Below are 24,668 nucleotides of genomic sequence, written 5' to 3'. Positions count from 1 at the left end.
CTACTAGGAAGAAAATTAACTCTATCCCAGCCAAAACTGGGACAGGTTTAAAAAATGCAATGTGTGTTGAACATCCACATTTACCAAATTAAAATGTGTATGTATTAACCTACCTATTTCCAGTTAAAATGAAGATACAAAATATTGAAAGTAACAAGTCAAACAGTTGACTGAAATTAACACAGCTAACACAGTGGCAGAAGAACGTAGTTGTGGGGTTTTCTGGGTTAATGCAGGAGGGTACACTCAGCATCACCAGATGTTCTACCCGGTCTGCAATGACTCCTTTTTAGGTACTATGAAGGGTCCAGATATCTTCAAAGTTACACAATTCCTGAATGAGAAGACTCTTATAGCCAGCTTCCATTTTCTGTACTTTCAACTACAGGGTGTTTTTTCTTAACTATTCCTTTTGTCTTGCTTGTTTCTTCTAAAACTACTACTAAATTTGACAGAGTTGTGTGAGGATCAAGCAGTTTCAGAAGAGGTATGTTCACCTTTCTCTCTCGAAAGACACGGTTCTGAATTGCCATAGCTAACATAGAGTCTATGCCCAATGATGAAAATGCTGTATTCATGGTTAGGTCATCTGGGCTCAAGTTGGTGAGTTCAGTCACCAGTGAGATGACATAGTCTTCAGGTTTGATTGAGGTGGCATCCTGGACTTGAGTTTTCTCAGAGATTTCAGGCTTGTTCTTGTATTCTTCTGATAGAAATGATAAGAAGCGATTTTTGAGTGAAATAATCTGAGAAAAAACATGTTGCAAAAATACTTCATAGTTTAATTTGGCTATAACTTGCTGCGGATTATTCATAAGTAAGCTCTTCCTGAGGTACTCATGAATTTCATGCACTTGCAGAATGTCTATGCCCTTGGATTCCAGAATGGACTGAAGATGGTTTTGATTGAGCAATATGCCAAGGTTCAAAGCACCCCAGTTAATGGATTGGCCAGAAAGCCCACAGTTCCTCCTGTAGAGGCAGAAGATATCCAAGAAAGAGTTTGCAGCTGCATAGTTTGTCTGGGTGGAATTTCCCAGAAAGGAAGTTACAGAGGAATGGCACACAAAGTAGTCAAGCTCCTGGCCTCTGGTAGCCCAATGAAGATTTAGGGTCCCTGCTACTTTTGGACTCAGCACTTTCTGAAAGTCAGCCAACTTCAGAACTTCAAGATGGCCGTCATGTAAAACAACAGCACTTTGAAATACACCTTTGATTGGACTCCCCGCAAAGATGTTTGCAACAGATTGGAAAGCTTTCTCAACATCATTGGTTGAAGTAACATCACACTGCACAAACAGTACTTTGCTGTCTTTATACTGCTCCTGCAAAGCTTTAATCTCTTCTTGCTTCTCATTGCTTGGCATTTTCCTGGACAATATTGCAATACACCCTCCTCCATTCTTGGCTATGAATTTCACTGTTTCGAAGCCAAGTCCAGTGAGCCCCCCGACTACTATATAAACAGCATTCTGCTTAAACAGCTTCTGGGATTCATACAGTGGTATATCTGAAAGCATAGTGATGTCCTTCTGTTTCCTCAGTACAGCAAGTGGGACAGATTTGCAGGTAAAATATGACGTCATAGAGTTTAGCCTTTCAAAGTGCTCGGTCTGCTGGAAAACAGAACCTGACAGATGTCTAAATTTTTTCATATCCATGGAATTGATCCATGCACGCACAGCCTTTTGCAGTTCCTTTAGAGATGCTTTCTGGAAAATACTGGCAAGTGTAAGGATATGAAAGCTGATATTTTCATGATCCATTTCACTGGCATTCTGCATACACTCAGACTGTCGATTGCCACACACTACCACCACATCTTTAAGAAAGCACATGTGGGCCAGATCCTCCTGAGACAGTCTGCTTACTGGAGGAAGAGCAACAAGGGCATTGCATAAGTTTAGATACTGGAACTTATCAGGAGTGGGCTTCGCAAGTACTGTTCTCCAACCCATCTCTTCTGCTGCAGCAGAAAGAACGTGGCAAAAAACTGATGATGGCTCTGTAGATATAATGCCCAAAGTTCTGCCATATTTCCCCTTAGGTAATCTCTTATTGAAGATTTCCCATGCAATGATGAAGTATGACATACAAGGGACATTCTGGAAGCATGGGAATTTATTTACTTTGAAACAAACTGTTCCTGGAATCTGAACTCTGGATGATGCAGCAGATGGATAACATGAAACCACATGATCTCCCACTTTAACTTTCTTTACCTCAATGCCCACTGCTGTGACTGTGCCACTGAAGTCCAGAGCTAAAAGTCTGTGTTTGTCTACTACTTCTGAATTCCAGTACAGTGTATTACCAAAATTATGACTAGAAACACTAATGGGAAAATAATCTTCTGAGTGGAGACATATTTTATCCAGTTGAATTTCAACGCTGTGTTTATCAAGTTGAGTAGCAGTGCTGGTGGATAATTCAGCAGACAAGTCTTTTGCCATGTATGGATCAGAAGTGTACAAAGTAAATGTTTCTGAATTCTGGACAGATCTTACAGGTTGGCAGTAATCTGCATCTACAAAAGGTGTGCGTCTAATTTCAGCTATGTAAGTTCTTCCTTGGCTGATGCAAAGTTCTGAATACTCTACAGTTTTGTGTTTGACAAGAACATCTGCTAGCACTGAGATGTCCAGGGAACTGGCAGAGCTGAGGTCAATCATCTGAAACATGATTTCTGGAACTTCAATGATACAAGTTCTGGTCATGCCATACAATGCAAACCCACAGTTAACATGGTCTACATATCTTTCAGTTGTTCTGTAGGTGATCACTCTGACCAAACAGCGTGACATTTTCTCTCTTAATGCCACAACAACTTGGCGATAGGCTTCACAACATTTTGATATTTGGTCTACCACTTTGCTTGGGATACATTCATTTAACTTTTGAATTCCCCACAGGAACAGAATTTCATCATAATTCTCAACCTCTGCTCTCATTTTATTCTGCATGTGGCCTTCCAGGAGGGCTTCCCAATCTTCATACATAATGTATCTTGAATCAGGATGCAAATATTTTTTGAGCTTCTCAGCTATCCCAAATTTGTCAGCAAACACTAGGACTCTGGGCATAGCCCCCCGATTTCTAGGTATCTGTGAAAAAGAAATTTCTTTCCACTTGTTTTCAAGCATGAACTCATTATCTCTGGAAGATGCTTGCTTCATGAAAGTGATGGTAACACGCTTTAGTTCAGCCAAAATGGAGCCTTGTTTGTCCGTAAAGCACCCACAGACCTCCAGGCAGTTCTCAGTGGATTTGCTTGTTCTCATATATATCATCATTTCTTCCTCCAGCGGTCGGAGCACCACCAGGCTGCCTATTTCTGAAGGAAAGCCTGCTCTAGATGATGGGAAAGTCCTTGAAGTCATAACAGTGGTCATCTGCAGAAAACAGTCAAGCAGTACTGGATGGATACAGTAGCTGTACATATCTATGGCCATCTCCTTGTTTACCTTTATGCTTGTTATAGCTTCCTTTAGTTCCTGGCCATAGTGCACATCACTGAGCTGCTTGAATATGGAGCCATACTGAAAACCAGTCTGAGACAGTGCTTCATAAACCTCCTCTCTGCTTATCACCAACCTGCATCTTTCACAGATGTCTTGGAGGGAGATGGTCCTTTCCTCCACCACAGCTTCAGGCCCGGTTGTTACTTGGCCTGCAGCATAAATTACATTAGAGGAAGACAGTATCTCAAAGGCTGTTACTGCTTTTTGTGGACTCAGCTTGATGCTCAAGACTTGGGAGCTCTGCGTGAGAACACACGGTGCAGAAAAATTGATACTCATTTGACAAGAACTCAGAGGCACTTTAGGCCTTGAGCTGCTCATCACAGAGGCCAAACCAAGCTCCACATAAAAAGCACCAGGGACTAAAGCCACACCATTGTTCTTGTGCTCATATATGTATGATGCTGTGCCCTGAGACAGCAGGCAGCTAAACTCCATTTTGTCACTGTTTATGCCTTTAATCAAAGGATGACTGTCACTGACGTATCTTCCTGCGTCTTGATAGATTTTCAGATACCTAATTAGTTTTTTGCGATCAAATTGATACCGTGGAATGTCCACTGGAGCACTTTGATACCCATTATAAAAGTTCTGCCAGTTGGGATTATATCCCAGTTCAAACAGATTTCCTACCAGGGTGAAGAGTGTCTGATACTCTACATCATTTTGCAAAGAAGAGAACACTTTTGTGCTGTTTCCTAGAGTTTCCTTTATGTTCCGCTGCAATGCTCGGTGAGGACTTATTTCCACAAACACCACATTTTCCCTATCTCTGGCTGCAGTTTTGATGGCTTGAGCGAAAGCAACAGGCTCACGAATATGCCGGGCCCAGAATTTCCCCTGAGCAAAGTCATTTTCAGAAGCAGCCACCCCAGTCAGTGTTGAGATCACTTCAATTTCCCCTTTCTGTTTTTCTAAAGGCTGTATGTTCTCTTCCAACTCCCCAAGTATCATATCCATGCTAGGGCTGTGGTATGCAGCTGAGACACTTAAAACATGAAGAAAGATGTTTCTCTGTCTGAAGGCTTGAGTTAAGTCTCTCTGGACAGCATCCATAAAGTAGGAATTCCCAGACAAGGTGCAGGAAATCGGGCTGTTGAAAGCTGCAATGCACACCTTTCCTGAGTAGGGATGCAGATATTCAACAATCTCTTCAACAGGGATGTTTCCAACCACCAGCATTCTGCCACTCTCAGTCTTTGACTGCAGCCTGCTCCGGTGATAAATCACTTTGACTGCATCTGCCAGGGAAAGGCACCCAGCAAAATGTGCAGCAGCAACTTCCCCTACTGAGTGGCCAACAACAGCGACTGGCTTAATACCCCAGTACTTCAGAAGGGCACCTAGGGCAACCTGCAGGGTAAAAAGCATGACCTGGGAAAGCTCTGGATTCAACAAATCCTTCGGGCTTTCACCTCCTGCTGGCAGGAAGCTGATGGGAGCATGTTTCTGAAAAAGCGCTTCAGTTTCCTTACACTTGTCTCTGAACACAGGCTCGGAGCTCAGCAATACCTCACTGAACTCCTTCAGCGTTACACCATTGCCACAGAACACAAACACCAGCTGTGGTTCCACCTTTGACATGGCAACTTCAGTATTTGCTGCCAGCATAACCTGCTGCTGCAAGTGTTGGAGAGAATTTGTGACAAATGCTTTTCGGTACCTGTGGTTAGCATGGCTTCTTCTGCAGGCAGACGTATAGGCCAGGCTTGGGAGGGTTATGGAATTCCTTGTGCTCAGCTGGTCAGCTGTATCAGCCATTGTCATCTGAAGGGACTTACTTGATGCTGCTGACAGCAGAACTAATTCAAGAGGCCTCTTAAAGGCAGGAAGAGGCTCTAGCTGCTTTGCCTGCCTGACTACAACATGAGCATTAGTTCCTCCAAATCCAAAGCAGTTGATGGCAGCTACTCTTCCATACTCACCGGATTCTTCCCAGGGCTCTACAGTTGTGGGAATTTCTAGGTTTAATTTCTCTGTATCAATGCTGCTCATCTCCTTTGAGTAATGCAAGGATGGAACGAACTTTCCATGATGCATCATCAGAAGCACTTTGATTAATGCTGCTGCTCCAGCAGCTGATTCAGTGTGCCCAATATTTCCTTTCACTGAACCCATTTTCAGAATGGAAACTTGTGAAGACCTCTTTTTACTAATGACATTACCTAGGCTTTCAGCTTCAGTAGGATCTCCAGCAGCAGTTCCTGTACCATGTGCTTCAATATACTGCACAACTGAGGGATCAACATGAGTTTCATAAATTCTGCGCAGTAAATTCTCTTGCTGTATTTGAGATGGTCTTGTGATTGGTGTCACGAGCCTACCATTCTGATTAATTGCACTGATGTTTATAACACCCCAGATTTTGCTGTAGTCTTCCTTTGCCTGTTTCATTAAAAAGGGAAAATGACCTTTAATAATCTTGTGCTTTCTCTGTATAGGAGAAAACAGAACAACAAAACCAAGAACAGACAAAGCATGATACTAACTTTGAAATGTGTGATCCATTTCCCATAGTGGGGGAAGTACATAAATGCTCAATGCTCAATAAATGTTTCATTAATCTTGAGCTTGAATTGGAAAATCTTTTCTGGAAAAGTAATTTTAAGAGCAGGTGAGCAACCACTCTTATGTTACACTGCCTCACAAGTGGTCTTACCTTTTTCAGTGGTTTGAGGAAAAGAACACCACAGCCTTCTCCCCTTCCATAGCCATCTGCCTGTTTGGAGAAAGGTTTGCTTAGTCCCTCTGGAGAGATCATTTTTGCTTTACTCAGAGATACAAAGGTGCGGGGATCTATTATGCAGTTCACTGCACCACAGATTGCTGCCTCACAATCTCCTGGAGTAAAATAGAAACATACTCATGTTGAGTTGTCCAGAATAAGAGACAGAAATAGTAGCAATCCTAATTTCACTGTCTAGCATCTCTTCAGTTCCATTACCTGATTTAATTGTTTGCGAGGCATAGTGCAGAGCAAAAAGAAAAGATGAACAGGCAGTGTCAATAGTCAGTGATGGTCCAGTCAGATTAAATGTGAATGACACCCTGTTAGCAATAATACTCATTGCTGATCCAGTACCATCATAATGATTCGTTTCAGTCACTATTCTGCTTGTTATGACTTCATAGTCTCGATTCATAATTCCTGTAAAAATATCAAATACATGGCATATTAACCCAAGCGAGGAATAGGGATGTACACTTCTAAAACTGATAGTGTGGTTTGGGTTTTTTTGTTTTAATAGTAAACTACATGGCATCAGTAGTGCTTCTATGGTGAAACATTGCTTCCACACAAGTCACAGGCAAAACTCTCAGCAATTTTCCCTGGACCCAACTTACATAAACATACCTAACACTTGAAATTGCTACCTGCACAGTAAATGACAAGCCTTTCCTGATGGCTTAGCTCGTTGTATGATGCCGCTAAGCTCTTTGTAGCTTGTATCTCAGTTTGAGAGTGGCTGCTTTGATTTAGCTATGGGAATTAAGAAGCTACAACGAGGATAGCTGGGATAGAAATATACAAGACATTAGTTTCAGTTCCTCACGTGTACCAAGTTAAAGGTCATAGCATAAGCTACATCTAACGCTTTTATCTTTGGCTTGCTCGATGTGATCCAGTAAATAACACAGAAATAGAAAAGAACAGAGCCTGTGAGAGCTATGTCCTCTTTCTGTGAATACATATGCTTGAAATACGGTGGATCCTCAAGACCATGGGTATGTGCAGAAGATGCAACATCTTCATTCAGAGAGCAAGGAATAGTCTCGTCTGTGAAAGAAGAGCATATCTCAGACTAAAAGGTAAAGAGTTTACCCTTACAGTTACATCAGCCTAACTTTCCCAGAAAACTCCTCTTAAAAGAGACACAGATTACACCAGGAAAATTGTGCTGTTATTCTAGCTCCTTGACCAAATAACATAGCATAGTACAGCACAGCATAGCATAGTTCAGTTGAAAGTTACCTGCAATGATCATGTAGTCCAACTGCCTGACCAATTTGCATCTCACCAAAAGTTAAAGCATATCATTAAGGGCATTGTTCAAATATCTTTTAAACACTAACAGGCTTGGGTCATCAATCTCTCTAGGGAGCTTTTTTCACTGTTTGACCACTCTGTAAACAAATGCTTCCTAATCTCAAACCCAAACCTCTCCTGACACAGCTTTGTATCATTCCCACACTTCCTGTCACAGGGAGAAGGGAGCAGCATCTCCATTTCCATTTCCTCCTCTCAGGAAGCTGTGGAGAGCAGAATTCACCCCTCAATCTCCTGTTCTCCCAACTAGACAGACCCAGGGGCCTTAGCCACTCCTCACAGCACACGCCTTTCAGCCATTTCACCAGCTTTGTTGCTCTCCTGTGTGCATCTCCTTTTTAAACCGTGGTGCCCAGAACCACACACAGTACTCAAGGTGAAGCTCCACCGATGCTAAATACAGTGGGATAATCACCTCTTTTGACCAGCTGGTTATACTGTATTTAATTAATGCACCAGATCTCTTTCTGAAAAGCACTCCTTTCTCCAGCCTTTCTTCAGCCACTTCTCTCCCAATTTATACTTGTGTCCAGTGCTACCCTGTCCCAAGTGCAGAATCTGGTATTTTTTTTCTTGTTAAATTTCATGCCTTTGAGGATTCCACAATGCTCTAATATATCTAGATCCCTCTGCAAGGCCTCTTGTCCCCTAAGAGAGTCAACACTATCTCCCAATTTAGTATCACTGCAAACTTACTAATGGTGCATTCAACTCCTGCATCCAGACCATTGATAAGCATAGTGAACAGAACTGGCTCTAGAACTGAGCAATGAGGAACACTGCTGACGACTGGTTACCAGCCAGATGCAGCCACATTCACCATAACCCTTTCAGCCCTGCCCTTCACCCGGTTCTTCACTGAGTACACAGTGTACGTGGTCATCTACCAGTTGGACTTGTCCAGAAGAATGCAGTGAGAGACAGTATCAAAAGCCTTACTAAAATCCAGGAAAACGACATCTCCCACTTTCCCTTCAGCCACTAGGTAGATGTCCTTACTTTAGAAGGATATCAGATTAAACGAAACTTTTCCTGTTGACTGTGTCTGATGACTGCGTTGTCCTTTAAATGTCTTTCAACAACACCCATCATATTCTCCATAACTTTTCCAGGTACTGAGGTAAGCAGTTGGACATATGCACCTTAGTAGCACACTAATATACACATGAGGATTTCTGATGATTTAAAAGGATCTTAACCCCCACAACACTTTAACAATGTTATACTGGAAAACAGTATACTGAAAAAAGTTTAGGCCTGTCTTGAGAGTATCACTCCTGGAAAGGGTTGGGAAGGCAGTTTAGATGTTTTCTGCTTCAACCTCAGAGTATGAAGATGCTAAGGGAGGCATCTAAAATAGATACATGAATTAGAATGAACTTCTAGAGTAGCCTAGTAATTCCTGTGAAAAATAATCAGCAGTGTCATAGCACAATAGCCTTAGATCTCCAGTGCTAGATATGTATGTGAAGTTTATGAAGGAGTGCTCTGATCTCTGTGAGGTTCAAACATACTTTATTCACCGTTAAATTTTTATCTTACCAACAAAAACACCTGTGTTGGTGCCACTGATAGCTTCTACAGGGACTCCTGCATCCTCCAGGGCTTTGAATGTGCATTCAATCAGTAACTTCTGTTGTGGATCCATACGTTCAGCTTCCATATTATTAATCCCAAACAGGTGGTTGTCAAATGAATTAAATCTAAAATACACAGCCCATAAAATGATACACTATCTAGGCAGTATGCATCTACTTCTAGACACAAAGTATACATTTTTTACAATTTCATCTAAAGCAAAGCAGTAACTGGTGTAATAGTACTATAGACAGTATGAATCATTTGAAAGCCTGGAGCCCAGCTCAGGTGCAGTATAAATACCCACTCATGCATAATACCTGCATACTTCTGTAGACCAAAAAATGCAGACAGGCATGCACATGGCAGGTAACATCTCAACACATGGTGAGTATCTACATACATGCTGGATTATGTGATTTTTTTATTATGCAGTCAAAGGTCATATGTGTTCACAACCATGTACATATGTGTTTAACATGGCCTGCAACTAAATTTGCTCATTGAAGTTCCACACCAAACATTCCTGCAGTTTGACTACTGAATGTTCATCATGTTAGATAAAAGAATGACAGTTCCTAGGTCTCATTTATAAGCTCCCTTTGTGCTTTGCACCCTCTGAGAGGCTGGGCATATCAGTCTAAGAACAAAAAAAAATCAGTGGCACAGCAGAATAACAGACTCACTCATCGAGAAGAGCAGCTCGTGTTGTACATATTTTTCCTGGCTTGTTTTCATCCGGATCATACCATTCTTCGACATTGAATCTCTCAGGGGGAATTTCTTCTGTGCAGTTTCTGCCTTCCTCTAGGACTTTCCAGAAATTGTCAATTCCATCACCTGTTGCAGAAAGGGTTTTAAGTAGGTTTAAGTAAGTCTGTGCTCCCCCTCCCCATGCAGACTCAGAAACGCACACTCAGCTATGAGGAACTCCCACATACAAATCGAGGTTGCTCAAGTATAATCACCAGAGAAACAAATGATCATTCTTCGGTGAGAGGAAAATGGAAAGGCATGACTGATCCTTTCACTGCTTGCCTAAAAGCAAAGGAACTTCACAAAATCCTTAACCTTCTGCTGTCACCATTTCCATACCATGCCACTGCATCTACTACGTGCATGCATTATGTCCTTAATGACCACATGGATATGGTGAGGTCTTTCTGTACCTGTACAGTACCACTCCTCAAGCAGCTCCACCGACAGCAAAAGGTCACCTCTGCCTCTTTGAAGACAGACTGAGCTTACAAATACCAGGAAAATGCAAGAGGCATTACCCTTTGTCCCTAACACTAGAAGGGCATATGAGCCAAACATAAAAGTATGTGTATATTCAGTGCTGATGGAGCCAAAATACCTGACTACTGGATTGTGAGGGACCTTGTCCATACTGGTTGAGATACAGAGCTCCAGGTCTAGGCACTCAGCCCTGAAACCAGCTAACATGGCATCCACACAGTGAACCACATTTCTCCTCCTCCCAGATTCCACTTCCCCCAGCATACATAGCTGCCTCACCCACAGTCACTCTGCAAACAGTCCCCTGCTTTTAGGCAAGCAGTGAAGAGATCAGTCCCCATGCTAACTAACCTGTGGCATGCCCAAGCACTGACCAGGAGAGCACTAACTGATGTGGGCCAGCACTAGGCTGGGGACTCTGCTAGCAGTCAGTAACAGTGATCACAGGACAGAATTCCACCTAAGTCCTCCCAGAGTTAGTCCTTCATCACAGGCACAGCCTCAGACACAGGGTAGTTTAGCAGCTCCCATCACGCAACGATTCTTTCGAGGCAAGCTCAGAAAAGCAGTTCTGAGCATGCACAGCACAGGATGAGGGCACATGTTCACTTACTGCATGGCGAGATAATTAAGAACAACAGTTGTGAGAAGAGTCCTTTTACTGGTATGGCTGGACCAACAAGTGGCTTGCACTAAGTTAGTAATTAATGCTCAGGCAAGACACTGCTTCTACATATTTACTAGCACTTTAGTAGACTCAGAGCATTCACATTTGCTCGCAGCTAGCTATAGGACATATAGTTATCATTGTACCACATATACCTACTGAATCTTGGACAAAGTGAAGTCAGTAACTGAAATGTGGTGAGGACAAGAAAGAAAACAAGCAAAGGCAGAGATTAGCATGGTCACCTTTAAGGCTGAATGCTGGTTTGAAAGGACAAAACTGTATTCCACTCCTTGGATTATTTCTGGATTTTTTAAATCCATATTTATCTAATGTAAAGAGTACAGACAGTTTGACAGCAACAGACAGAACCTAGGAGCCTCTCACAGCTATCTAAATATTTCCACCCAACTAATCTCATAATTAGTCCCATTAGTCAAATAATCTCACTAAATCAACTGCCACTTTTACAAGGCCTAATCTAAACTGAGACTGTAAATACGAGACTACTGTAACACAGTCTTTTATTATGGTAGGCAATACCAGTTTTCTTTACTGAAGTCAGCTTTCTATCTTGTACAAAAGGCAGCATTTAGGTATGTATTCATAAGAAGCAGAATTTGACCAGACACAGAGTTGATTTATCTAGCTCTTCTGGGACCTTACAAAGTTTATACTGTAATAAAGGAGGAAGCTTTCGTTTAGGAAGACACAACCTATTCATATTACAGGCAGACCTGGTGATACTGGCAGGCCCTCAGTCTGTCCTGTCCCTATGGATGCATATTCCTGCAACAATGCACAATCATCTGGCCAGTGCACATGAAAAAGTTCAAATCATCCCAGGCCCATCCAGTTTATTTGTATGAGTTACATATGTGCAGCTCAATGCCCTGCCCATCTACAGCACTACAGGTCTGTCTGTCAGTGGACAAATTTGAACCAATCAGTTTCTGCCACAGAGGGACCTTATGAAAAGATCAAGCAAGTAGCAAAGCAACAAATTCTACAGAGGTAAGGGAGGAATGTGTTGCTTTTCTCCATTTCAACATTAATAAGTGACTGTGCTTTTCAATATTCACCCAGCAGCCTGCTTTGTTTTCACCAAAACTCACCCCCAGGAAAGTTGCATCCAATTCCCACAATTGCAATTTCGTCTGCAGTCTCAATGTCCATCTTCTGGGCTGCACAACAGAAGTGTAAGTGTCAGACTTATAAGTGTCAGCTCAAACAGTTACGCATTTGCTGTTAAATAAATACTAGGTTAAAAGGTGAGCTTCCCACAAACGCACATACTTGCTCAAATACTGATTAATGCAGAATGATGTATTATTTGTTGTGACAAGAAATGACACTCCCCACAGGTAACCAGAGCTATGCTTTATTTTTCTTGTCTCTACTTTCAGAGGGAAATCCCTCCCTAATTCCCAGGACTCCAGTTAACAGCCATTTCCTTTTACTGTTTAACCTCTATTATTCCTGCCACCTGCTGAGCTGCTCTTGAGCCTCTCCCTACATCAGTCCCACCTCACTTCTTGTTTACAGAACTGAATTGTGCATTGACCAAGGCACATTTCCAGCTCTATCATCTCTATCTTATTCACAAAGCAGATGTCCCAAACAGACTCTGCAAATTGCCAGTTAAAGTCGGACCACCTAAATGGGCAACAGACAACCATATAGCTGAAGGAACAAAAGGTGGGTCTTCCACACCCTGGAAAAGTGCCTGGAAAGAAAAACCTTATTCAGAGCTCTGCTTTACTGGATCATAAGGCTGCCTACCTTTTGCCTAAGTCAGCTTCCTCTGTAGTCAGATGTTAACCCCTATAAACCACACTTAAAGCCACCAACAGCTACAAGATCTCTCTCTTCCTAACAATGTGCAGTCTCCATGTAGCCCCACTATAGCCACATACAGCTTTTCAGTTCATTTGCAGCTTCACAGGGAAAGTTGGGGTTTTTTTTGTAAAGCAACTCAAAATAAAATGTGATCTTTTTTTTTTCAACAAATCAGATTGTAAATTAAAAAAAAAATTCGTTTGGGATTAAATTAAATACTTCAGTATAGAACTTGAAGCTGATGTGGTTTTTTTCTTTAATTCTGGGAAGGGAACTTATGATATAAAAATCAGTTCAATTCAATTAATTAGAACTTACTAGGATGCCCACCTCAGAGCCCCTCAGTCTTCCTGGACTTGCTTCAACCTACAAAGGCAATTAGATTCATGTTGAAAGGGATTTTTGGATAATCTTGGCTGTGGTGATAGATTCTCAACTCACTGATACCGCAGTAGGTATTACAGTAGGCCCTTCTCTGTTATTGATTGACAGCAATGAAGCAGAAATGAGGCTGTTATACAGCCCCATACATCATTCATAGTCACTGTTTCTTGGAGGTTTGCTTTGAAATGTAAAATTAAAAATGACTGCTCAGATTCATACATTGAAAAATTTACTTCTTGTTTCCATTAGACAGAGAAAGTTAAAAGGCCACGTAGCAAAACTTAGGAGTCCGGAATCTGACTTTCTACGAGTCAATTCTATTTTACCATAATACAAATTCTAAAATGCTAAAAAAATTGTTTTATTTTTAGTTCTTTCAAAATTGTCTATGATTTCTATGTTTTTGTCTATTTCATATTTTAATTTCATTGCAAACCTAAAGCTGTGAAGCCCAACATAGATATTCTTACCACAAAGGTACTTCTAAGCATTGTTTCTAAGTTAGCATTTAAATAGCATGTAAAAGAAAATTAAGGACCTTCCAATTATAACATAAAATATATCTTTGGCATCTATTGAGTTATCCAGTGAGCTATGTAACTCTTACCTTATATCATCCCAGTATGGGGTACTAATAAGATGAGTCTGTGGAAGCTACTTTTATAGGATTCTGTGAGGATTCTTTTTCAAATACGCATGCTGAAACATGGTAAAAATGTTAACGCCTTTCAAAGTAAAAGAGCAAACGATCATGTGATAAGTCAGTGGCCCCGACTAAAGTTCGAAACCACTTCCCCTGAAGCAGTAAACTCTTGACAAAATCAGGATAAGAGTTCTGTCTTATCTAACTTACAGTTAGCAAAACAATAAATTGCCACTATCATGCCATGAAATAGCCCATAAAAATCTTACACTCTTAAGAATATGAGGAGGACCCAGGAAACTACCAGCCAGTCAGCCTCACCTCCATTCCTGGAAATGGAACAGGTCATTCTGGAGGTCATACCAAGCATGTAGAAGAGAAAAAGGTGATCAGGAGTAATTAGCTTGGATTCACCAAGAGCAAGCATTGCTTGAGCTGTCTGATAGCCTTCTATGGATGACATGGCAAGATGGGTGTTCAAGGGGAGAGCAGTGGATGCTGTCTACCTTGACTTAAACAAGGCTTTTGATACTGTCTCCCACAACATAAGAAGGCTTAGGACATGTAGGTTGGATGAACTGGCAGTGAAGTGGATAAAAACTGGCTGAACGACAGAGTTCAGAGGGTCCTGATCAGCAGAGTAGAATCCAGTTGCATGCTTGTTGTCAGTGGGTTTCCCCAGGGATTAGTACCAGGTCCAGACTTATTCAAGCTGCTTATCAGTGACCTAGACGAAGGGCTGGAGCGTGCCCTCAGCAAGTCTGCTGATGAACTGGAGCTGGGGCAGTGGCTGATACACGTGAAGGCTGTGCTGCCCTTCAGCAGGACCTTGATGGGCTGGGGAACTGGGCAGAGAGAAAGCTACTGAGGCTCAAGAAGGGCAAGTGGAGGGTCCTGCACTGGGGAGGAAGAAGCCCAAGCACCAGCACAGGTTGGGGTCTGGCCTACTGGAGAGCAATTCAGCTGAGAAGGGCCTGGCAGTATTGGTAGGTGACGAGTTGACCATGAGCCAGCAGTGTGCCCTTGTAGGCAGGGGAGGCAATAGTGTCCTGGGGTGCACCAGGAGGAGTGTGTCAGCAGGTTGAGGGAGGTGATCCTCCCCTGTACTGGACCCTGATGAGCCCACATAGAATCAGGGAATAGTTAGGGTTGGAAAGGACCTTAAGATCATCAAGTTCCAGCCCCCCTGCTGTGTGCAGGGACACATCATACTAAACCATGTCACCCAAGACTCCATCCAACCTGGCCTTGAACACTGCCAGGCATGGAGTGCTGCTTCCAGTGCTGGGCTCCTCAGTACAAGAAAGACAAGCAGCTACTGGAGAGGGTACAGCGAAAGGCCACAGGAATCAGGAGGATTCAGGATATCAGGAATCTGGAGTATCTCTCTCATGAGGTGAGATTGCCATCCCAGTATGGGGTACTAATAAGATGAGTCTGTGGAAGCTACTTTTATAGGATTCTGTGAGGATTCTTTTTCAAATACGCATGCTGAAACATGGTAAAAATGTTAACACCTTTCAACGTAAAAGAGCAAACGATCATGTGATAAGTCAGTGGCCTCGACTAAAGTTCGAAACCACTTCCCCTGAAGCAGTAAACTCTTGACAAAATCAGGATAAGAGTTCTGTCTTATCTAACTTACAGTTAGCAAAACAATAAATTGCCATTATCATGCTATGAAATAGCCCATAAAAATCTTACGCTCTTAAGAATATGATTTAAAATAAAGTCTTTAATAACTCAGTTTGCTTTGCTTTTTATAGCAACAAATCTGAACTAGTGTTTAAAGCCTCATCTATTTTTTGGCAGCACCATGTGTGAAAACTAAGCACAAACTCTCTATAAACTCAAAACCTGAGTTTCATGTTTGATTCCACAGCTGCATGCTTTTACTTATTAGCAGGAACACAGAAATATGCAAGCACACACAAAAAGCTTTGACAAAAGACAAACAGTCCCAAAATATTTCTGAGTCCACCAGGACACTGAAAGCAATACCGAGCTTTCTTTCTAAAAACTGCCATCTTCTTAAAAACAAAACAAACAGCAGAATACCCAGAAGTAACCTCTGAATGTTATTCTGCTAGATGCCCTTTTAACTCTTTCAACCAGCCAAACTCATCCTTCCCTTAACTTTGTAATGGAAATACAGCATTGGATGAGGCAGGAGAGTTCATATACAGTTAAAGTTTTCCCTGGCCGTGGGACCCAGCTCTTTCCAAGAGACAGCAAAAACCCACTGTGCTGAGAAGGAAGAATTTACACTATCGCTGCTTCATAACCTGCTCTGAAAAGTTCACATTCTGCTCTCCATCTCAAAAATGTAAATTTCAGTCACTCACTTTTCCGAATTCTGAGATTATTAGGAGTTACTTAATGATTTCTTTAACTAAATTATCCAGCTTTTCTGATGTAGTTACTAGGCTGATGAACAAGATGGCTAGTCTGAAGCTGATGTGAAAACCTCTATATTTTACAGATGTCTAAAAAGTACTCTTGTCAGTGCTGCATTAGCACCTCCTAGCAGAGCAGAATGGGGATTCATCAGGTGAGCTTAGAATATGCTGTGGAACTTTCATTGCATTTTCACAAGCACCATCTAAAAGTAATAAATGCTAAGCCATATTTTGAGGTATTGGTTAGATACTGGAAAGAATATTGAAATTAATCCTGCACAGCTGTGGACATTAATTCAATACAAGTTAAACTAATCTGAACATCAGTGACCCAAACACAATATGAACACCGGTGCAGTTCTAAGAAAGTGCCTTTAATATCATTGGTTCAAAACATAAGATTGGCTTATAGTTATGAGTGTATTGGCTGCGTGTTGATTACTTGCACTAGCCTCATCACAGCTGGAGTATATTCACTAACCCAAAGTAAAGCAATGATTGCTCAGTCCTTCTGAGAAATGCCAGTAACAGAAATATGAACTAAGCATGGAAGCCACATAACAGTAATGGGTTGAGTCTACTATTATTGACAGGAGCAGCCAATTTATAGCTGAATTATAAGAAGTTGGTTTGTCATCAAGTTTCCTACACAATTCATCTCAATCTAGAAGTTAAAGGTTAAGAATGGAAACAAAACCTTGTGTCCAGGAGGGCCAATGGTAGCCTGAGGTACATTGAGAGGAGTGTGTCAGCAGGTTGAGGGAGGTGATCCTCCCCTGTACTGGACCCTGGTGAGCCCACGTCTGGAGTTCTGTGTCCAGTGCTGTGCTCCTCAGCACAAGAAAGACAAGCAGCTACTGGAGAGGGTCCAGCGGAAGGCCACAGGGATGATCAGGGGTCTGGAGTATCTCTCTCATGAAGACAGATTGCGGGAGCTGAGCCTGTTTAGTCTAGAGAAGGGACGACTGAGAGGGGATCTCATTACTGTACATCAGTATCTCAAAGGCAGGTGCCAGGAGGATAGTGCTGTACTTTGCAGTGGTGCCCAGCAACAGGACAAGGAGCAATGGCCATAAAATAAAACACAAGAAGTTTCACCTCAACATGAGGAAGAACTTCTTGATGTTGAGAGTGGCAGAGCTGCCAAGGATGGGTTGCGGTGTCTCCTTCCCTGGAGACATTCAAAACCTGCCTGGAAGCATTCCTGTGTAACCTGCTCTAGGTGGGCCTGCCTTGGCATGGGGGTTGGACTGGATGATCTGCAGAGGTCCCTTCCAACCCCAATGATTCTGTGATCCTGTGTCTGAGGGAAGCTGTTATCAGCAAGATTGCCGCTATCAACTGTATACCTACTTCTCTGGGATATAATCTAAAGAAACAACTGGGCTGGAAAAGATCGTAACATCTCGAAGTCCAAATGTTAGTTGAGGACTGCCAAGTTCACCACTAAATTATGTCACTGAGTCTGGGGTTTGTCTGCCTGGTCTCAGGGCCAAGGTAGCTCTGCCACATCCTCTGCTTGCAGCCAGTAAGCCAGTTCCCACCCACCACAGAGACCACTTGTCTATACCATAATGCATCAGTTTCTTTAGGAGGAGGCTGTATCTTTGCCTTCTCCCAGCCTTCTGGAATGTCCATCGATCTCCACGACTTCTCAAAGATCATGGAGAGCAGCCTCACAGAGACATCAGCCAGATCCTTTAACAACCTCAGGTGGAGAGCGTCAGGGCCCATCAATTTGTAGGGTTCAAGCACCTGGTTCACAGACCAACTCTTCCTTCACTGGCGCTGGGTCTGTGTTTGCATCAACCTGGATTTTTGTTCCCAAGGCCAACAGTGCTGGTAAAGACAGAGGTGAAGAAAGTGTTGAGAATTTCTGTCTTCTCAGCGTTGTTGGTTTTGAGGCCAGTAGCAGATGAGTATTATAAGATCTTCCTTGGAGACAATTCCTCTGATCTTGACCCAGAGGCATTTGATAGGGTTTTCACAGTCATCATAGTTGACTTCTATACATTCAAAGTTCTCCTTAATATAGAGCACAACTCCTACTCTTCTTCTTCGCCTATCTTTAAGAAAAAGCCTACGGCCATCCATCACAATCCTCCAGTCATGGGAGTTGTCCCACTGTATTTCAGTTATTCCTGCAATATCATAATTTTCTCATTTGGCACAGAGCTCCAATTCCTCCTGATTGACCCACACACTATGTGCAATATATACATTTGAAGTGCCTGGTCTCCTGGTTCTCATTTTGGGACGCAGATAAGGAACATTTGTATCTGCTCTGGTGGGCCTGGCTTATTCCCCAGTTGGTTGCAGTGGTCTGAGCACTGCCATTTTGGACCCTACCCCTCAGAGTCCTCTAGTTTAAAGCCTGCCTCACCAAGTTGGCCGGCCTGATGCCAAGGATTCCCTTGCCTATTTTAGACAGGTGGATCCTGCCCTTCCCTAACAGGCTGTAGTCATCGAAGAGTGTCCCATTGTAATAAAAGCCAAAACCCTCAAGACCCCAAAGACAGAAGTTGGTTTGCATTATACATCTATTTCTGACTGTGCCTTTTCCTCTAACTGGTGAGATGGAACAAAAGATACCTTGGGCATCAATACTTTCCACTTGAACCTCCAGGGACTTGTAGTCTTCCTTGATTCTGCCCAGGTTGCAGCTTGCAGTGTCATTTGTACTTACATGATAGAGTAGCACTGGATAGTTGTATGTGTTCTTGCCAAGCTGTGGCGCCCTTTCAGCAACATCTTGGACCTTAGCTCCCAGAAGGCAGCATACCTCTCATGATTCCCTGCTCAGCTGGCAGATGAGTACCTCAGTGCCCCTTAACAGAGTAACCCACTACAAGCAGTCATCATTTCCTACTGACATATCCAATGCTAGACAATGATTGAATAATTACAGGATCCATACATAGAAGAGAAACAGTACAGATTTCAGTATCACAAGGTACAGCATATAGCAACAGCACCTAGTCATGCTTGGAAATATTTGACCCCCTCCAGATTCTGGCCCAAGGGCATTTCCTACTTTCTAGTAGAAGACGGAGTCATATCCACTGCTGGTACAGTTTCTCCTTGCAGACATTGCTCATGGGTGTCTACAGCTGTTGAAGCTTCATATCTGATTGTAATGCTGGAGGGTGGGGACTGAAGCAAAGTACTGCTGTTGTGGATCACCTGTGACCAAGGTGCCTCATTCTCTGTGGTGTCCACCACAGAAACATGGTTCTGAAACCACTTACCTATCTCTGTCTCAAACCCTGTAACACCGCACACCCTTTTAACTGTTTCCTGGAACTTGGCCACCTGATGTAACAGATCCTCAGCCTGTGAACCCCTTGTGCAAGCACTTACCTTTTCCACAGGAGAAGGGTCTGCGCACTCACTGCAACCTACCATCTGTATGCAAGTCTCCTTCCTTACCAGTTCTACCTAAGTGGAAGCACCAGGCATCTCAGGGGCTTTCTCTGTAGAAACACTGGTCTTAACTTCGAGGTGAGTGCCCACTATTATGGCAGAGACTTGGAGCACTTCCCGGGGCTGTGGGCCTACAGGCACAGTGCACAGCCCTTACCGCATGCCCTCCTGCATGAATAGTTGCATAACTGTAGCACCCTCTCGATCCCTGTTTTCACACCCTGGTCACCACACTCCCGGGCACTCACACTCCCTAGGGCCATTTCAATTTCCCACAGTTTTCCCTGGTGACACCCAAGCCACATCAGCTTCTCTATCAAGAGATCCTAGTGCTCTTCCTCAGGTTCCCCTGGCTCCAAGGGAATGCCTGCATCCGGTGTCCAGCCGCAGGACTCACCACTGCTGCCTCTGTATGCTTCACCAACTTTACTTAATATTCAAAAGCAGATAATTTATGCTTTCCCCCAGCAGTAAGTTATAGAAAAATTACGATTTTTAATGCAAAAATGAATTGTGTAAATTTAAATCTATCCTGTAACAAGAACAGTAATGAATACAACAGAAGCTCTCTATTTGACTGTTAACAGATTGTAGCCAGAGGCTTCAACTGACAGCTCAACCAACTCAAACCTGTTCTTTAAGAGAAGTTTCTTTTCTTCCTGGTTCCTATAGACGTGGTAACAGACCTCAGCTCAAAAGCATGTATCAGTCTTTGCAGATGGGAACACTGTCACAAGATTACAAACAGCAAACAAGCTTTCACGGGAATTGCATCTTCTGGCAATTAGTAAGGGTGTTACGGAAATGGTGAGACAGCCAGGTAATTCTGTTTAAATGTACATATGTATTACTGAAGGGAGTTTCCAACTGGCCAAATATACAGGTTGCTTTGACAGTCTTGCAGGCAGCAATGTTGTATTTCACTTTTTTAAGAAACTTCACATACATGGCTATGTAGATAAACACTGCACTGTAGAGATATCTCTGCGATGCGCCTAAGAAGTGGGCAGACTAAGAGACAGAGTTTCTTACTAATGAAAGAGTTCCAAAAATGTATTCTTACTGCCTTGCAGCAAAGTAAACCAAGATCCATCCCAGACTTATGCAGTTCAGGTTACACTTCCAGGATTTATTTGTAGTTCTTAACAGCTCTTTCTCCAAGACAAGGAACAAACAGGTGAACAACAGCCCAGAAGAAAGACTTGATGACTCTTCAGCTCGCCCGTGGGCTTGCCTCCCTGATTTCATGCTTCCCTGCAAGCATGACCGAATGGCATGTCAACAAAAGATGTGGGAAATACAAGTTTTCATAGAATCACAGAATGGTTCAGGTTAGAAGGGACTTCTGAAGACCATCTAGTTTAATGGCCCTGCTCAAGTGAAAAGTTGAAAGGAAAAGTTGAAGTGAGGCTCAAAAACACATTAGTAAATGAGAGCAGAACAAATTTGACTTACCTAAAAAAGTCATTCGATGGTATAGATACCTACATGCAATGACCCTTATATTTTCTATAGTCCATGCTGAAACACCAACAAAGATTATTTTTGTTTTCTAAAGCATGAGTTCATCTACTATTGTCAACAGCAAAACAACACAGACTGGATCCAAATAAAGATTTCAAGAGCTACCTCAAGATTTCAGTGAATGTTAGGCACTTACTAGACAAATTTAATTTCAAATAAATAAATTTGCTCACATACCTGTCACTAATCCAGGAGGTGAATTGACAGGATTCCTCTGTCTTCAACTTATATGTTCCCTGAGGCCTGAAAACGTAAGCAACACTTTGTAGACAAGCCTATGGAGTTCTAGACAGACACAGTAGCCAGTCCCATGAATTTAATCTGGTTTAGCTGGCCCAGAGCACACCTATCTCAGCCAACATGGGTGGAGCATTTCAAAATATAGCACTGATAACATTAATTTAGCTATCTTCTGGTTAGCACTGGAGATGGTGAAACATCCCAACAAATACAATGCCCACTATAATGGGGTTCCAAGTAACCTGTCCTACAATGCTTCTTTAGGCACGAGGGAATAAGTAGGTATGTTTTGTACTTTTTACCCTGAATTATCTTGCTAGTTGAGTCAGTAAGTATTTCATATAAAACCATTACTCTTGATTTGGAACTAGGATCCATCATTTCCATCTCCCACATAAACACCCCAGCCTTCAGGTTGCAAAGCTAAGCTCCTTTGTGCTTCCCTGCTTGGTGTCTTCTTTGGTCTCCTTATGTAACCACCCAGCTAAAAGGACTCACAGCCATGCTCTGCCCTTCTTGGATAGGGGCTGTAGCCAATAAGATGAAGAAGTGGTACATCTTTACTGGCTGATGTTCACCTCTTCTTAATTCCATGTACACCAGACTGAAGTAAGGTATGCAAAACATGAGATGATTGGTGCCACCCAGAGTCGTAATTTTCTCTTGTTCAGTGGTAAATAGGACTTCTTCCTTATTCTTAATCTCTTCAGTTCTTGTTCAGCCTTCTGAAGCTCTTGTCTCCTCATTCAAGTGGGGGACTCTAGCCACCTACCTTTAGTTTCTGGATTCCCTGCTAAAGGCAGTGAACCTACCAAGCAGCTGAGTGTCCACCACCAAGGTCTTAAAGTGGGCCTATGGGGCTTTGTTTTAGATTTATGCTGGAAACACTGTAAATAACATGGGGATGTTTAAATTATTGCTGAGCAGTGCTTACACAGGGTCAAGGTCTTTTCTGCTCCTCACACCAACCACCAGCAGGCAGGCTGGGGGTGCACATGTTGTTGGGAGAGGACACAGCTGGAACAGCTGAACCCAGCAGATTCAAGAGATATTCTATACTATATGACATTGTGTTCAGCATATAAAGATGAGGGAAAAATCACAGAATCGTTAGGGTTGGAAGGAGCCTCTGCAGATCATCCAGTCCAACCCCCATGCCAAGGCAAGGCCACCTAGAGCAGGTTACACAGGAACGCTTCCAGGCAGGTTTTGAATGTCTTGAGAGATGGAGACTCCGCAAACTCCTCAGGCAGCCTGTTCCAGGGCTCTGCCACCATCAACATCAAGAAGTTCTTAATCATGTTGAGGTGAAACTTCTTGTGTTTCAGACGGGGAGGGGGAGTAGCCATTTATGTCAGTGATAGGCTGGAAAGTATGGAACTCTGTCTGGGGACAGTAAACAGGGAGTTTGTGGGTCAAGTCAAAGGGAGAAAGTTGTGCGGGACATGGCAGTGTTCAAGGCCAGGTTGGATGAAGCCTTGGGTGGGATGGTTTAGTGCGAGGTGTCCCTGCCCATGGCAGGCGGGTTGGAACTAGATGATCTTGAGGTCCTTTCCAACCCTAACTATTCTATGATTCTGTGATTCTATGACTGTGGGGATCTGTTACAGACCGCCTGATCAAGAGGACTCTGTGGATGAAGCGCTCTATAGACAGATAGGAAAAGCCTCACACTCGCAGGCCCTTGTCCTCATGGGAGACTTCAACCACCCTGACATCTGTTGGAGCGACGGCACGGCCCAGCACAAGCAATCCAGGAGGTTCCTCAATTGCGTGGAAGACAACTCCCTTCTGCAAGTAATAGAGGAGCCAACAAGGGCAGGTGCCATGCTTGAGCTTGTGCTGGTTGATATTCAAGAATCACATGCTCCAAGCTCAGGAGTGTTGCATCCCGACTAGAAGGAAGCGCAGCAGGAGGGCCAGGAAACCTCCATGGATGGATAAGGAGCTGCTGGGGAAAATTAGAAGAAAAAAAGAAGCTTATATGAAGTGGAAGTGAGGACAGACGGGCTGGGAAGAACACAGGGATGTTCTCCACGAAGCTAGGGACCAGGTTAGGAACACTAAGGCCCAGTTAGAAATAAATTTATCTTTCACATGAAAGATAGGAGGAAGGGCTTCTTTAGGTATGTAGAGAATAAAAGACAGACTAGGGAAAACGTAGACCCCCTCTGGAAGCTATCAATCAGGAGAACTGGCTACCCTGGGTTTGGAGAAGGCTGAGGTTCTTAATGACTTCTTTGACTCAGTCTTCATTGGCAAAGGCTCTGACCGCACCGCCCAAGTCTTGGAAGGCAGATGCAGGGACTGTGGAAATGAAGACCTTGGGCCCACTGTAGGAGAGGATCAGATCTGAGACCATCCTAAGAATCTGGATGTGTACAAGTCCATGGGACCCAATGAAATCCATCCACGGGTCCCAGAGGAGCTGGCGAATGAAGTTGCTAAGCCACTGGCCATTGTATCTGAAAAATCATTGCAGTCAGGTGAAGTTCCCGACAACTGGAAAAAGGGAAATATAACCCCCATTTTCAAGAAGGGGAAAATGGAAGACCCAAGCGAACTACAGAGCAGTCAGTCTCACCTCTGTGCCTGGCAAAGTCGTGGAGCACATTCTCCTGGACAGCATGCTAAGGCACATGAAAAACAAGGTGCTTGGTGACAGCCAGCATGGCTTCACTAAGGGGAAATCCTGTCTGACCAATTTGGTGGCCTTCTATGGTGGGGCTACAGAACTGATGGACAGGGGTAGAGCAGTTGATGTCATCTACCTGGACTTGTGCAAAGCGTTTGAACTGTCCCACACAACATCCTTGTCTCTAAATAGGAGAGACATCAATTTGATAGGTGGACCACTCGGTGGATAAAGAACTGGCTGGATGGCCGCACGCAAAGAGTTGTGGTCAACGGCTCAATGTCCGGCTGGAGACTGGTAACGAGTGGTGTCCCTCAGGGATCGGTGTTGGGATTGGTCTTGTTCAACATCTTTGTCGCTGACATGGACAGTGGGATTGAGTGCGCCCTCAGCAAGTTTGCTGATGACACCAAGCTGTGTGGTTCGGTTGATACGCTGGAGGGAAGGGATGCCATCCAGAGGGACCTTGACACGCTTGTGAGATGGGCTGATGCCAACCTTATGAAGTTCAACCATGACAAGTGCAAG

The 24,668-nt window shown here is 43.2% G+C and overlaps 1 protein-coding gene across 1 annotated transcript; it reads right to left on the bottom strand.

Annotated features, from left to right (window-relative positions):
* Positions 1 to 346: 346 nt before the first annotated feature.
* LOC136009186 (uncharacterized) lies at positions 347 to 12,388 on the bottom strand. The gene is made up of 7 exons (XM_065669251.1): positions 12,350 to 12,388; positions 12,169 to 12,237; positions 9,834 to 9,987; positions 9,112 to 9,272; positions 6,466 to 6,669; positions 6,181 to 6,362; positions 347 to 5,906 (listed from the first exon to the last, which is right to left on the bottom strand). Exons 2-7 carry the CDS (start codon positions 12,227 to 12,229, stop codon positions 351 to 353), a joined length of 6,318 nt encoding a protein of 2,105 aa, XP_065525323.1. The 5' UTR covers positions 12,230 to 12,237; positions 12,350 to 12,388; the 3' UTR covers positions 347 to 350.
* Positions 12,389 to 24,668: the final 12,280 nt, after the last annotated feature.

This window comes from Lathamus discolor, chromosome 2 (genome assembly GCF_037157495.1).
Source record: "Lathamus discolor isolate bLatDis1 chromosome 2, bLatDis1.hap1, whole genome shotgun sequence".
Classification (NCBI taxonomy): Eukaryota; Metazoa; Chordata; class Aves; order Psittaciformes; family Psittacidae; genus Lathamus; species Lathamus discolor.
This window is presented reverse-complemented; position numbering and strand designations above follow the sequence as displayed.